The sequence below is a fragment of the Penicillium malachiteum genome, assembly GCF_028827825.1.
Source record: "Penicillium malachiteum strain IBT 17515 chromosome Unknown utg000001l:1.0-8184562.0:1.0-8186909.0, whole genome shotgun sequence".
Taxonomy (NCBI): domain Eukaryota; kingdom Fungi; phylum Ascomycota; class Eurotiomycetes; order Eurotiales; family Aspergillaceae; genus Penicillium; species Penicillium malachiteum.
Window position 1 is genome coordinate 2777232 of NW_026643094.1, and position 14609 is coordinate 2791840.

Here is a 14609-nt window from a genome sequence, read left to right on the forward strand (position 1 = left end):
GTAGTAACTTGATCGTAGATCCTTTCCAAGCTCTCTCCTCCACATTTTTTGACATCCACATCGATATGGCTCAGTCTCACCGCGCAGACGCTAGCGCATTCCTCGATAACCGTGGCTATACTGGCCCGCTTGTTCGGGGACTTAACCCGGTGACACTATTCGAAAAAGCGGTGCGCGACCGTATCACGGACTCCTACTACTGGAAGGAACAGTGCTTCGGTTTGAATGCAGCAACTCTCTGCGATCGTGCGGTCGAGTTGACATTCGTTGGTGGTACATACGGTGTCTCCGAAAAGCCATCACCATTCCTCTGTCTCGCTTTCAAGCTTCTGCAGCTCAACCCCGAACGCGACGTCATTCTCGAGTATCTCAATTTCAGCGATCCGGGCAGTGAAGACGATGGTGAAGGCGGCGCCCAGAATGGAATCCTGCAATCTCGTGGAGACTTCAAATATCTACGGGCTCTCGCAGCGTTCTACGTCCGGCTTACATTCAGCGCCGCCGACGTTTACAAGACCCTGGAGCCGTTGCTCCTCGATTACCGGAAATTGAAGCGTCGAGTTCGGGATTCATTCACCCTCACATATATGGACCAATTTATCGATGATCTCCTGACGAAAGACCGTATTTGTGGTACCAGTCTGTGGAAGTTGCCGTCGCGCTCCCATCTGGAGGACTTGGATATGTTGGAGGAGCGAATCAGTCCCCTCGCGGATGAACTGGAGGAGCTCGACCAGAACAGCGATGACGGCGATCGGGATTCTAGTGACAACGATTCTTCAAGTCGGAAGGACAATGGTGATGATGGCGACGATTGAAAAGTTTACCTTTGAGCAAACACGATCCATTATACATCAAACTGCTTCGCAACCATTGTTGTACCCCGCGCCGCTGATACTGAACCTCTTGGTTGGATCAATCCTCCATGATGCTGGTCATCTAGTTGAGGTTTCTGCAGGCATGCGGGACTTACAGTTCTATTCAAACGATACCCATTTAGCCATTTATGTTCATACCGTCTGGTCCGTGTCAGTAGTATCTGGCACTTAACATTCCTCATAATATCTCATTTTGACAGGTCTTTCGAGACTACGGTTGTCATACATTGTGATAATTGAACAAACAAAGCTGCCTCCATTGTATTATAGCTCACAAAAAGCCTCCAACCTGAGTGTGAAATGAAAAGAATAATCGCAATACAGAGCGTCAATAAACTTGCAACTTAGAACCCTTGCTGTCGATGCCACTTTTCCTTCCATCCTCTAAACCACGGACTATCATCCAGAGTCGCGACCTCCCATCCTTTGGGCACGGCACCACTCTCTTCTTGCTCCTTGGCCCACTCCTCGAGCTTCGGTAGAATCATATGCTCAACATGCCACACACCCTTGTACTGCATCAGGCTCCGCTTGCCCTCTTTTAATACCTTTGATATTAAAGCCGGGATGGCGGGTTCATCACGGAACTCGGAAATAGGTGTAAAAACGGCCTTGAAGTTGAAGACAACAGACGCGGATAGAGGGAGACGACGAAGTGTTTGCCAATCGACACGTAGAAAACAGTCTTCCACGGTAAGATTGGGATCCTGTGACTCCCGAAGAGCGACATGTGGGTCATCAGGTGCCATATACAGTGGTTGACCGACCTCAAGACCCCATGAAGCTCGTTGGATAGGTTTCTCGGTGGGCATCTTGGTAAAATACCTACCAAAGATTTGATCAAGTCAGCCTCTATTCTCTCACTTCATGGACGATTCAATGAAAGACTTTTGAAGTGTATCCAGCTTACCGGTCCATAGAGAACTGCATCTTCTCTTTATAATCCGGAATAGGAGAATGAATCTCATGTAACTGCTTCCCAATCTTGGTAGCCACATTCCATCCAATTGCCGAGCATATAACCGCTGCACGAAGGATATAGTACCCAGTCTCATCATCCCGCAACATGAGTGCAAAATCTTCAGGTACATGATCAAGGAGAACTTCCAATGCGGGCTTCGCTTTAATATCCTCTTCGATTCCTAGAATCCGATTATGCAGTATATGCTTATCAGTCAATGTGAAGTGCTGTGGATATCTCGCACAAATAAATTGCAAGACCATCTCCATAAGTTCCTTGCAAGCTAGCTCGGATCCAGGTAAAGCGTCAAGAACCGCTTTTCCATTCTTCGCGAATAATGCTTTACGCTGGGCAATACGAGCTCTGTATGTGCTCTCGAGTTCGATCCACCAATCAGTCTCTAGCTTTGTCAAGGCTGTTATGAAAGCGAGAACTACGTTAGTTCAGTTTCCTTTGGTGATATTGGGGATTTGTCACATACACATGGTTTGATGGTATGCCCATCGGAACGGACGGTATGGTCTTGGCTTCGCTTTATCAATATCATGGGCATGGTAAGGACTAGGAAGTGGAACTCCGCTCAGTGTGGCATAGTCCGGGAAGTGGCCAAGGGCTTTCACTTCTTCTACCGAGAATCCAGTTGGTGTGTACAAGTTGCCCGGGCTGTTCATATAATTGGCGGTCATGGGCAAGAGATTTTGGCACACTTTGGCTTCATCAATTTCATTGCAGTGGGAACGAGTTCCATTTAGCTGGAGGAGGGATTCCCTTCGTTGAGGTGGTAGGGCATCAGTGTAGCTTGAGGGCGATGTGGTGCTGTTGCCATTCTTTGTCCCGGGTGATACGGATCGGGGTGGCGTTCTAGCTGTTGAATTCTTGCGGCCGCGTAGGGTCAATCCGTTCCATACATATTTGCTTGAGAGTCGGTGGAGAATAAAATAGAAGGCGCTGATGGCTGCTAGGACCAGACCGGCTTGGGAGGCGCTCTCGGAGATCCTTAGGGTATCCATAATGGCTTAATCCATAGAGATTATTAGCCAAGAAGGCAGGACATGGATGTACGCCTAATCTGATATTTTATAAAATGTAAGCAGAAATGTCTCACTAGACATGCTATGGGAGCTTTCCAACCTTTAGAACTACTCAGTGATATTTGTGAAGTGGGAGAGTGGTTTATAAGAATCTTTATAAGTGGAACGGAGACAGAAGATACACAGGTATTCAAGTTCTTAGATCCGGATCCATGAAGCGGGGAAGCTCATTTCCATTGAGCTGGGTAATATCCACGCATAGTATAGCTATTTTGGTTAGTTTGCTGGCTGTGAAACCAGATTGCTTTTTCCTTGTTAGGTGAGAAAATGCATATCTACTCGTGGGCCTCAACTATGATGGTTACGTTACTTATAATATCAGGATGGCAGTGTGGAGGATCAGTATATTATTATCTTAAATTGGACTTTCTATCATGATAAGTTGATATCTAAAACTTCAAGTTGTGCTTTGCGTGTAGGAGGAAGGAAAGAAGTGGTGGTTTTGTTTGTGGTCTACTAATCTCATCCTTAACACCATCTGAGAAACCAGCGAATTCTAGCAGTGCATGAAAATAAGAGCTTGACTATAACAACTATGAGTATACATGATAAAACATACAGATCCAAACTTCTAAGGTTCTGGAGTCTCTGGACTATGTGCACAGAATGGGAAGAAAAGGATTCACTATACCTAAAAAGGCAAAAAAGTCCAGGCGCTTTGAAGAAGCAAATTGATTTGATAAGAAAACGTCACTCATCTTGAACGTGGATAAGAATGATACGTGTATGAAAGTTTATCTTGATTACGAAATAAAAATCTACAATATGAACCTTGGAACATGTGTTGAAAGGCAAATGTTTGAATGGGTTTCAATATTGGAACCTTGGAACTCATATGGTTGCTTAGCCAACTAGTTGCGAGTGGCTTGCATCACGGGCTTGATGGGAGTAATATGAGCTTTATATGAAAGAACTCGTGATTAATATTGAATCACTCGAAATTATTTGATGCATCCCCAAGTTAGCTCATTCAAATTCGAGGATTGACATAGGAATTATAATTATTCGAATATAGAATATGGTTCAGGTTGGGATAGTGGTATAGATTTCGTTTAAGACTATCACTATGTAGCTGCAACTTGGCATATTGATTGACAGCAATGAATGTCACGGTCTTACTACCACACACTTGAGTGCTCGCAATCACCAACCTGAACACTTCAAGCTCCAAGTCACACGGACTTGTCAACTCATGGATAGTATCGCGTAAACCCAACACTCACTCCTATTATACGACGATTCAAGAGATCAATATGGATCACAGCTCATGTGTCGCGCCACCAACTGATAAGGGCCCGTTCTTGGTCATGATGGTGAGAACTTCATAAAGCACGTCGGCAGCCGCCCTAAATAGCCACTTAGTTCGATATTTCTCAAATATCACCAAGAAGTTTCAGAATGCTTACATGGTTGTCAATTCAGCATTGGTGTCATAAGCTGGTGCGACCTCAACAATATCCGCGCCGATAAAATTGATACCGTCGAGTCCTCGAATGATTGACCTCAGTTCACGAGTAGACCACCCGCCAGTCTCGGGTGTTCCTGTAGCGGGTGCGACTAGCGATTTATTAGGTAAAGCCCAATAGCTCCGTGTTTTGGAAAATACATACAAGCAGGGTCGATGGAGTCAATATCAATCGATAGATATACTGGGTTCACGGTTCCGACACGGTCGCGAATCTTTTTGATAATACCCTCGGTACCTGAAATGGTCAGTGTAAGGCTTAAATGTGAAGGCATTTTGGGCGTGGGAATAAAACTCCATACCAATAGTATCAATCTCACGAGCCTCAACTATCTCAAAGCCACAATAACCATCATTTTCATAATCCGATGGCCCAGAAAGAGTTGTGCGAATACCAGCATGAATATTTGTATCGTTCTTCAGCAGTCCTTCCATGGCAGCATGGTAGAAGTACGTCCCGTGGTTGATGGCAGCCACCTCACTAGGAGAACCACCGAAGACCTTTGGCTTCCATGTGTCGCTATAGGTTATTCGTGTTAGAACTGGCATTTTTGGCGAACGGATATTGATGTATACTTACAGATGACTATCAAAGTGGATTACAGTCACTGGACCATAAGCTCTGTTGATGCTCCGCAGCAGGGGCAAAGTAATGGTGTGGTCTCCTCCCAAAGTGATGACTCGTGGAAGAGTCCTACCAGCTTGCGATTTTCCTTGTTTGTCTGCGTCCGTGAAAGGTCTGCGCATCAATACACTGTTGTGTCCTTCCTCAATCTGCTGAATCGCCCAGGCATTGTCGTACCTTGAATAATGTATTAGCATATTAGTTTCCTAGAAGCCCTCAATTTTTGGACATACGAGGTGACGGGAATATCTCCGCAATCCAGGATTTTCATCGCCCCAGAGAATGGATTGGCTTGGAGTGGCACGTTGTAACCTCCACTAGATTCACAGTATTAGCGTACTTCGTGGTGGAATGAAAGATTGAGAACAAGAAGAGAAATTTGTCAAGAGACAATCCGTAGTATTCATCTCATCCAAAAAGCTCCTTTTCTGTCTGTCACATACTAGAGATTCAGGCGACGAGATCCTTGTCTAATACCACTAGGGCCAAATCGTGCACCAGGTCGGTAGGATGTTCCAGTATCAAAGGGAGCACCGAGGAACGCGATATCGTATTGCACATCGTCGGTGGCCAAGCAAGGAGAGTACGGAAGACGACCGAACGTGGATACTCCAGAGAATACCGAGTCCGCCTGAGAAGTCGAAGAGGTTAGCAAGATCCAACCGCAAGTATCAATGTGAGATCATGCGTACCTGTGTGCCTCCATCACCTGGGAGGGTATTGTACCAAATGTCTTTGTATGGACCTGCAAGGGGAGTTTGATCATGACTTCCATGGGCCGCTGCCAGGCCGACCAAGGCAGTAACTCCAGCTACAACCAATCTCATTGTGATCAAGTGCTTATAACTAATATGCTGCAGTATCAAGTAGGTAACTCCAAATTCTGAACTGGGGCATGATGAATTTAGATGTATGTTGGGCGAAATGAAGCTTATATTCTTAGATGCTTCACTTACCACCGAAACAAGATCTTCAGCTGAAAAGAAACAGACATGATAGACCAAGCTGATTATACTAGTATCTACTGGTAATTTTTACAAGCATGGATCAACGTATACAGTGACCTACTGGTTGACCAAAACACTCCGAGACAATTGCATCAGACATAAATCTAGCCTGGAATTCTCTCTCCACTTTGCCTTAATCCGGCTACTGCTTGGAGAGTCGTGATCCCTGAAAGATAGATCGTCTTCGTATCATTGAGATCGATTGTTTTGTTTTCTCAACTCTTTTCACCTTCCCAATGAAGAAATCTAGGATGCTGTCGTTGGGCCTTGAATCACATCTGCATGCCATCATATGCAAGGATGTGCAATGCAAATCGAAAAAGGAAGTCCGGGGGAGAATGACATGATAACTCGATCTTATAAACTGAAGAATAAGATAAGCTGTGTTTGAGTTATTGATAGTATGGCTTATCAGTGGGCGATCAGGGCAAAAGGCCAATGAGGGGAAGATCATCTATCAGTTCAACACTCGTATACAGAATTTCTCCGAGAACGGACGCATTATGTGGATCATAATACCCCGCGGAGAATATCTTCATTCTTTCTCTTTTATTTCAAACCCTGTTTGTTTATACCCCAGAATTCTTATCTAAGATTTGCATAGTGGGTAGATTTGGGTTTGCGCTGGCATACAGGAAGCTAGATACGTTGTGCTTACTTGCGCCCGATAAGTTATGAAACAACAACTTGAATATTACACTAGAAAATCCTTCCATGCGGCTAGAGATCAATGATAACAGCATAAGCAACGATAACCCAAAATCAAATAGTTAAGAAAGAGTAAAGAAAAAGTTGCATAGAGTTGTGACAGTCTCTTGAATGGTTGCCGTGTTTAGTCTGAAACAGAGGCTAGACGTCACTGATAAGGGTCTATATTGCTTAGATCTCTGTCTAATGATTCTATCAGCTATTAAAGGAAAATACCAAGTAGGTGATAGGAAATTATTTAATGACTTATGAAGTAAATAGCTTAAACAAACCAGGCTATGCCCACTTCGAGCTATCATTGCATACAACATTGATTTTTTCCATATACCTTAGTATCCAACATGAATAACGAAAAGACCTTGGATCTTGTTAAGCACAATCAAGAGCAGATTTCGAATCCCCTTGGACTTCAATCTCCGATAAATGTTGAGCATGGAACGCAGGTCGTTTTGAATACATCAGCCATCAGTAGAAATGGAGTGAAAGTTCATCCGCAGCCTACATCTGATCCTCTAGATCCCTTGAATTGGTCTGGTTTTCAAAAGCATGCCATTCTTTCAATTGTTATGCTGAAGTATGTGTCACCTGGATTGGTCTGATCTCTTGTTTCGCGTCTAATCAGACTTAATAATGTTGATTGTGTTGCTAGATATTTTCTTTTCACATACCTCACAACAACTACAGTCCCATCTTTCACTGAAATCCAGACGCAATACCAGATCAACTACTCTCAGGTGAACTGGACAGTTGCTGTTCCTGCGTTGGGCCTCTCTGTGGGACCACTCATATGGTCATCTTTGAGTGACATCTATGGGCGAAGACTCATATTTCTGGTTGGCACAACCATAGCCTTGGTATCAACAGTCGGAGCTGCAGTTGCCGATACTTACTCAGGTTATATGGCAGCTCGGTTCTTCCAGGGTTTTGGTGTTAGTCCTGCATCTACAGTCGGGATGGCTGTTGGTACGTCAAATCCAATTTCTTCTCAGTGCGCCGTGTTACTCATCTATCGAAATTAGTAAATGATCTATTTTTCGACTATCAACGTGGACAAAAGCTCGGCTTGTGGGTGTTAGCTCTTGACTCAGGCCTTCTTCTCGGGCCGACCTGTAAGTTTCCGACTGTATTTTTAGCCTTTGATGAAATCAACTAACTGAAAAATTTGAAGTCGGTGGATTTCTGAATCTCGTCAGTGCACAGTGGATAAATTGGTTCAATGCCATTCTGTTCGCTTTGCTACTGGTCCTTGAATTATATTTCATGCCAGAAACCTTATACCCCAGACAGCAGATGCTCATCAATGAGATGCAACTGAAGGGCGATCAAGAGAAAAATAGAGGCGATTCGAGAAAAAGCGAAGCTGACAGTAAGATGTTGGCGCCGGGCACCCCAATCTCAGAAGAGTCATTGCTTTCAAATCTACCCCGAACGAAGATATTGGCCTTTGTGAACCTACGACCCATACCTGGTATGCGCCACCCAAAGCCATGGGACTCTGTGATTCGATTTGTCCTTACGTTCAAAATGCCGGTCGTTGTGATTGCTGTGCTCGGATACTCGTTCGTATGGTACTGGTGGGTTCTCTCTGTCATCACTATGGTTCCATCTGCATATGCAGAATACACACCCCTGATCCAGGGATTGCTATTCTTGGGGTTATTCTTGGGTACTATCGTGTCGGAGATTTGCTGCTCTGGGCGTCTTAGTGACTATATCGTTGCAAGACTATCGAAGCGGAATGACACTCAGCCCATGGCTGAAATGCGCTTGTGGCTAGCCTATCCCGCTATTCTGATCACAGCTGGTATGTAACAAGCAGAAAGCAAACAGTTTACATTGACTTTTAACTCTTCTCTTAGTCGGCTTGATTGTTTGGGGTGTTAGTATCGATCAAAACTATCACTGGATTGTCGGTCAAATCGCTTTCTTCCTGTGTATGACACCTTTTCAAATTCCCTGTTCCCATGAGCCTTCACAATTCATAATGAGCAGAAGCTAATTTCTCTTTAGTCGCTGCCGGAATACAAATCGGCAATACCGCTGCAAGCAGCTATATAGTCGATGCGTATCCCTTGCAATCAACAAGTGTTGTTACATTTTACGCTGTTTTTCTCAATCTGAGTGCTTTCATCAACCCGGTATCTTAGATCCCCTCCACATTCTCCCTGCATACCCCAGAACCTCCAAGATGCTAATTCGAATTAAACAGTTCTTTACTGTTTCGTGGGAAGCCTCGGTTGGTTGGACTTGGACTTTCACAACTCAGGCACTAATTGTCACCATCGGAGGCGGCCTGGTCATGGGTACTCTGCATAAATACGGAGGCTGGATGCGCGAGAAGGCACCACAACCCTCTTGGGTGAATCCTGAATTTGATATAGGCGCATAGGTAGTAATGCTGCTGGAGCTTGCACACATGCATACATAGTATGTCAATATAGCTTCGAATTTGAATCAACCAAACACCAGTGTGTCAAATGAGCACATATACTAGTATTTCAATATTGAGATCTTTTCATCTGAACTGTTCTCCTAGTTTTCAATCCAATTATATGTATATTCATTAAATTTCAAGTTCACTACAAAATGGCCAAAACTCAATGGATGTAAAACTCCACCTAGGAGGGTGGAATCATAATCGTGTTACGAGTGGATATGGAACACATTTGGTACACAAGAGGGGTCACGTCAAATTTCCCGCCTGTCTCAGAACAGATCTCTTATCAGTTTCAATTTTGAATGCTATTTGTTCTGATCTTTAACTTGGTTGTGGAGTAAGATCAACTTTCGGATGAATGTGGACACTTACTGTACCAATACCGTGATCATCATCTCCAGGGCTGGCATAACCTTGGAAGTCACGGCACTTTAGCAATCGTGCATAACAGTTGCCCCTAGCCGGAGCTCCGCTCATTCGCCCAGAGTTGCCATGAAACTGACTGTTTCAGTTTTTGTGGCTGCCTCAGGAAGGCTGCAGGGTAATCCTGGAAAAGAATCCCCAATGAGAAGACAGAAATGAATATAAACAATGATGGGAAGAAAATCAATAAGAAGTTGACATAACATGAAAAACAGTCAATATGATGGATCACATTGGGCTGCGTTATGTTTGTCCAACCTGCATGTATCTGACCCGCAGATAGTAGTAAATGTTTGGAGAGTTCGGGCGAGGCTTTCATGGCGGGGGTGGTGGGGCTGGAAGAGTAGGAGTCGCTGACGGAGATCAAGATGATGGTTCCGATAAAGAATTTCGGCAGTCAAGAAGTTCATTTGATTTATAAATAATTTGCTACATTGATATGATATCTCGTACTTCTTAGGTTGGGGTTACAATTGCCCCTATCTCGATTCCTCAAGTATGATTCCATCCTCCTTCCTAATTGGGGTACTGGATAGAGAAGTAAACTCTCTCTTTCTATTTCAGCTTCATGATGATGCACAACACTTCTTAGTCCGAGGTGGATTATTCATGTTATTATTTCTCATCTTTCAGCTCTTATCATCAAATCTATCACCAATTACAGGTTTACACATACTATGTGTGTTGAGAAAACTGGGATAATGCAAGTACAATGCAAAAATAACTGTTATGTTCGTATTTATGACACCCGAGATCGGATCAAACAAGTCATAGTCTTTTTCAAATGTTGAAATCTTATGAACAAAAGTCCGAGATGACGATTGCCGACACAGCGAGTCTTAGTTCTATACATTGGTATCTACTGTCGAGCTAGCCCCAAACTACCCGCTGAGGATATCATCATGATGAACTTCCCGGCAAGTTAAATTCACTAACTCATTCCATTGTCGAGTATTGAATAACCATTGTGCTGCGACCATCGTCTCAACCCTTCTTGTTGACGCAGCATCATGTCGAGCCCCGAACGAAAAGACCAGACCTCTGCTTCTAATAGCAACTCAATCAGTCCACCAAACGAGTATACTTCTCTTCTACCTCAGTCTTTTCCTGAGAATGATTCCAATCCTCAGTCAGACGATGTCTCAAACAACGAATTTTCCAATCCTGTGCTAAAGGAGTCTTGGATCTTGCTTAAGGGTGCTGTCCCAGTGATCCTCGCTTATATGCTACAAATGAGCCTGCAAGCCGTCACTGTCATTATAGCTGGTCGTGAATCTGCACTTAACCTGGCTGTCAGCGCCTTTTCTCTGATGTTTGCAATGGTTACCGGGTGGATGATTGCTCTAGGTGGCACTACTGCGCTGGATACGTTGGCGTCCTCGTCGTTCACGGGCAGTAAAAACAAACACGACTTGGGAATATTACTCCAGCGAGCATTTTTGGTTCTCGGCCTTCTCTACATACCAGCTGCTATTGTCTGGGCCTACTCTTATCCCATATTCCTGGCGCTTGGTCAAGACCCTGAGCTCTCATATCAGAGTTCTAGATTCTTGACATGTCTCATTCCAGGAGGGCTAGGGTATATCTACTTTGAAATTATGAAAAAGTACTTACAAGCGCAAGGTAAGTCATCGTCCCAAGTTTGGAATTTTAGGTTCCAGGTTCTAATGCCAGACTGTCCGATTAGGAATCATGAGAGCAGGAACATACGTCCTTATGATAACCTCACCGCTGAATGCCCTTCTATGCTACACTTTCTGTTATACACTCGACATTGGAATCCTCGGAGCTCCACTCGCTGCCAACATCTCATACTGGCTCTCATTCATCTTACTGGTTCTCTATGCAAAATTTGTCGCTGGCTCCGAATGCTGGGGCGGATGGTCGCGAGAAGCCTTTAAGAATTTGATCCCATTTACACGTCTAGCCATTCTAGGCATCCTTCACATTGGCACGGAGTGGTGGGCATTCGAAATCGTCGCACTTGCTGCCGGTCGCCTAGGCACAGTTTCATTAGCCTCTCAGAGTGTGATAATGACTGCCGATCAGATCATGAACACTATTCCATTTGGCCTTGGCGTTTCAACTTCTTCACGAGTGGGAAACCTACTCGGGGCAAGGGATGCAAAAGGAGCGATGCGCTCTTCTCATCTAGCCGCTATTCTTTCCTGTCTTTTTGGTGGAGTAGTACTAACCATCTTGATGGGGACGAGGAATCATTTTGCAAAGATATTCAACGACGATCCTCGTGTTATTGAACTTACCTCTGAAGTCATACCTTACGTCGCACTATTTCAGATTGCAGACGGCATAAATGGTAGCTGCGGCGGCGTTTTACGAGGCATGGGAAGACAGCATCTGGGTGCAGCGGTGAATGTTGTGAGCTATTATTGTTTCGCTTTGCCTTTGGGAGTTTACCTTGCATTTCAACGTTGCTGGGGACTCAAGGGTCTTTGGGTCGGTCAGTGTGTCGCTCTTTACTGTGTTGGTATCTTAGAGTGGGGCATTGTTGCATTCACCCGGTGGGATGATGAGGTTCGCAATGCATTCAAACGCATGGACCATGCGAGGACGGTGGAGTTCGAGGGTGATGCAGAGGTATCAGTCTGAAGCTTCTTCCAGGATGATCATTTATTTGATGAGTTGATTGTCAAGCAGTATATGGAGCCTAGAATTCGATTTTTTTCTATAATTTGTGATCAATTGGAACCTTGGAACAATATACTTGATCTATACCCATCTGAGTTGAAGTCGATCTTGTAGTTGGTTGATGTTGCTTTTCCAAGTTCTGCCAGTTGGAATCCTGATCTATGACGTCATGAAATCTCGGACTGATCGCTTTGTCAGCAGGAGTGGTCAGCCGTCAGCATCGAGGTTGAAAACATTGATCCTCGGATACTCCTAATAGTAAACTATTGAATAGAGTTAGATTGACTGTGATTTCTGCAAGAATGTCGACATCTGCAAAGACCATCATCGCAACCGGCGCATCATCTGGCCTGGTGAGACCCGAAATCTTGGTTGGCCGTATTCCAAACTATTGATTGCTGATGCAAACTCCAGGGATTCGAAGTAATCAAACAGCTACTGGAGCAGTCAGAGCAAGCCTACAATTTTATTCTGGGTGTTCGCAGCACCGAGAAGGTACAGGCTGCATACAATGATCTTGGATATGACACCACCAAGCACTCTATCACTATCCTTCCTCTCGATCTCTTGAGTCTGCGAAGTGTACAGCTTTTCACGCAGCAAGCTCTCGCCAAATTAGGCCCTCATCGTATTGATTATCTTTTCCTCAATGCTGGAATGTTAGATAAAGCTGAGGGACCTGGTCCTCATGGCTCTCAATGGTGTGAGGGATATGTGGTGAACCATTTGGGTAAGTGGGGAATTACCCCGCCAACCTAAACTCTAGAACAAAAGAAGACTGATGAATGTGTTTAATAAACAGCGCAACACTATTTTGTTCATTTATTGCGCGAGACACTTACCGCTTCGCAGACTCGTCTTGTCTTTGTGTCATCTGGCGCAATTCGCAATGTCCGAGGCCAGGATCCAGGTGAGTGGTCAGAATAAGCCCCACTTGTAAGCAGCTTATTGTTAACATGCCCGAACTACAGCTACTCTTGATGTCGACCTGAAAGCCAACTCAGGTGCTGGTATCGGCCCAGTTTACAGTGCTTCGAAATTTGTGGGTCTGTTAGGCGCGCACTACTGGCGTCGCAACCTTCCTCAATGCATTGTTGTTGCCGTTTCTCCTGGTCTGATCCCCAGTACTGGTCTTGCTACTAGCCTGGGCTTGAGCATGAGTATGCCGGATGCTAAGACTATTCCTGAGGGTAAGCAATTTTTCTCTTATCTTATTCTGCTTAAATGTAGTGTCTGACAATTTGAAAGGCGCCCAAAACCTTCTCCGTGCCTTCACAGTTAAGGATTTCCCGGCGGACCCAGAGCAAGTTTTCCTCACTAGCTGGGGAGACTGGTGGTCTAAGGAGGTTATCGCTCTGAGCCTTGATAAGACTTTACAAGACAAGTGGTGCCTCAGCAGGGAGGAAATTGAGAAGCAGGAGGTTCTTTCCAATGAGTAAGGCTCTAGCAGTCAAATCAACGATCTAACGGGTTAGTATCATCTAGTAGAATCTAATGCCTTTTTACTTTATGCATATATGGTATTGTGGTTCGAAATAACTTTTCGTCTCATCCCGCCGGTTGGTAGACCAGATATATAAGATTTTGGGATAGATCCACTGGTTGACGAGTCAAGCTAGCTGGGTGATATTCAGTCTCAACTTGAACACAGTGAGGCAACACGTTCGAGTACGCCGCATCTCCTGCCACCTACATCACACATCGATCATGTTGTGGAATTTTAGGTTTGCCCATCCTCGTAACTTAAGGCTCGGGTTACTTGGCGAAATAAGCTTAACGCTCTCGAAGTCTAAATCCGACGACTATCTGTAATTACTATCCAAGAATCCATCCGAACACACGTTGTATCAGGATATTGCAGTCGTGCGTCTCATTTATGACTATCAGTTGAGAAAATTTTGAGACTCCATCTTGAAGAAGATGCAACGTAGTCAGAGTGAGGCTTCCACGGAATAACCGGGCAAGTTGCCGAGCACTCGACAAGACCGATTGAGTTGGAAGATTCCAAGGTTCGCTCACTTAAACTTTCGAAGCCACTTGACCAAATCCGTTCCAATGTTACAATGCTCTTCGCAGTTCAAACATTTGATGATGCCCAACTGTTGCATGCACTCTTCTTTATCTGAGTTCGAGTCGGCAGCCTCGAGAAGAAGGCAATCCTTAGGCTACAACAAATTTGCACAACACAGAGTTTTCTTACAAGATTATTGCAATGTCACTTGCTCATGTTCAAGTTTTTTTAGAAAGAAATTTTCATTTCCACTAATCATTAATCAATATATACTACTAGTAGCCATTGATCATAAACTTCCGTAAATCAGTACGTTATGCGTAACTTATGATCATAGCATGCCACACATTCAAA

The 14609-nt window shown here is 44.4% G+C and overlaps 6 protein-coding genes across 6 annotated transcripts; 4 read left to right on the forward strand and 2 right to left on the reverse strand.

The window, feature by feature from the left end:
* Positions 1-65: 65 nt before the first annotated feature.
* N7483_001036 (PRP38 family protein) lies at positions 66-818 on the forward strand (the record flags this gene model as incomplete). The annotated part of the gene is made up of 1 exon (XM_057084474.1): positions 66-818. The coding sequence occupies one exon, from the start codon at positions 66-68 to the stop codon at positions 816-818; it is 753 nt and encodes a 250-aa protein (XP_056950623.1).
* Positions 819-1222: 404 nt separating this feature from the next.
* On the reverse strand, positions 1223-2849 carry N7483_001037 (heme-dependent oxidative N-demethylase family protein; the record flags this gene model as incomplete). The annotated part of the gene is made up of 3 exons (XM_057084475.1): positions 1223-1703; positions 1789-2254; positions 2321-2849. The coding sequence occupies 3 exons, from the start codon at positions 2847-2849 to the stop codon at positions 1223-1225; spliced, it is 1476 nt and encodes a 491-aa protein (XP_056950624.1).
* Positions 2850-4188: 1339 nt separating this feature from the next.
* N7483_001038 (agmatinase) lies at positions 4189-5847 on the reverse strand (the record flags this gene model as incomplete). The annotated part of the gene is made up of 8 exons (XM_057084476.1): positions 4189-4276; positions 4337-4487; positions 4541-4633; positions 4698-4915; positions 4976-5197; positions 5254-5337; positions 5464-5651; positions 5713-5847. 8 exons carry the CDS (start codon positions 5845-5847, stop codon positions 4189-4191), a joined length of 1179 nt encoding a protein of 392 aa, XP_056950625.1.
* Positions 5848-7076: 1229 nt separating this feature from the next.
* On the forward strand, positions 7077-9124 carry N7483_001039 (uncharacterized protein; the record flags this gene model as incomplete). The annotated part of the gene is made up of 7 exons (XM_057084477.1): positions 7077-7309; positions 7385-7698; positions 7755-7844; positions 7904-8539; positions 8595-8669; positions 8746-8873; positions 8945-9124. 7 exons carry the CDS (start codon positions 7077-7079, stop codon positions 9122-9124), a joined length of 1656 nt encoding a protein of 551 aa, XP_056950626.1.
* A 1481-nt stretch (positions 9125-10605) lies between these two features.
* N7483_001040 (MATE family efflux transporter) lies at positions 10606-12205 on the forward strand (the record flags this gene model as incomplete). The annotated part of the gene is made up of 2 exons (XM_057084478.1): positions 10606-11218; positions 11283-12205. The coding sequence occupies 2 exons, from the start codon at positions 10606-10608 to the stop codon at positions 12203-12205; spliced, it is 1536 nt and encodes a 511-aa protein (XP_056950627.1).
* Positions 12206-12546: 341 nt separating this feature from the next.
* Positions 12547-13683, forward strand: N7483_001041 (short-chain dehydrogenases/reductase; the record flags this gene model as incomplete). Its single annotated transcript, XM_057084479.1, has 5 exons — positions 12547-12597; positions 12659-12974; positions 13047-13154; positions 13216-13434; positions 13493-13683. The coding sequence occupies 5 exons, from the start codon at positions 12547-12549 to the stop codon at positions 13681-13683; spliced, it is 885 nt and encodes a 294-aa protein (XP_056950628.1).
* Positions 13684-14609: the final 926 nt, after the last annotated feature.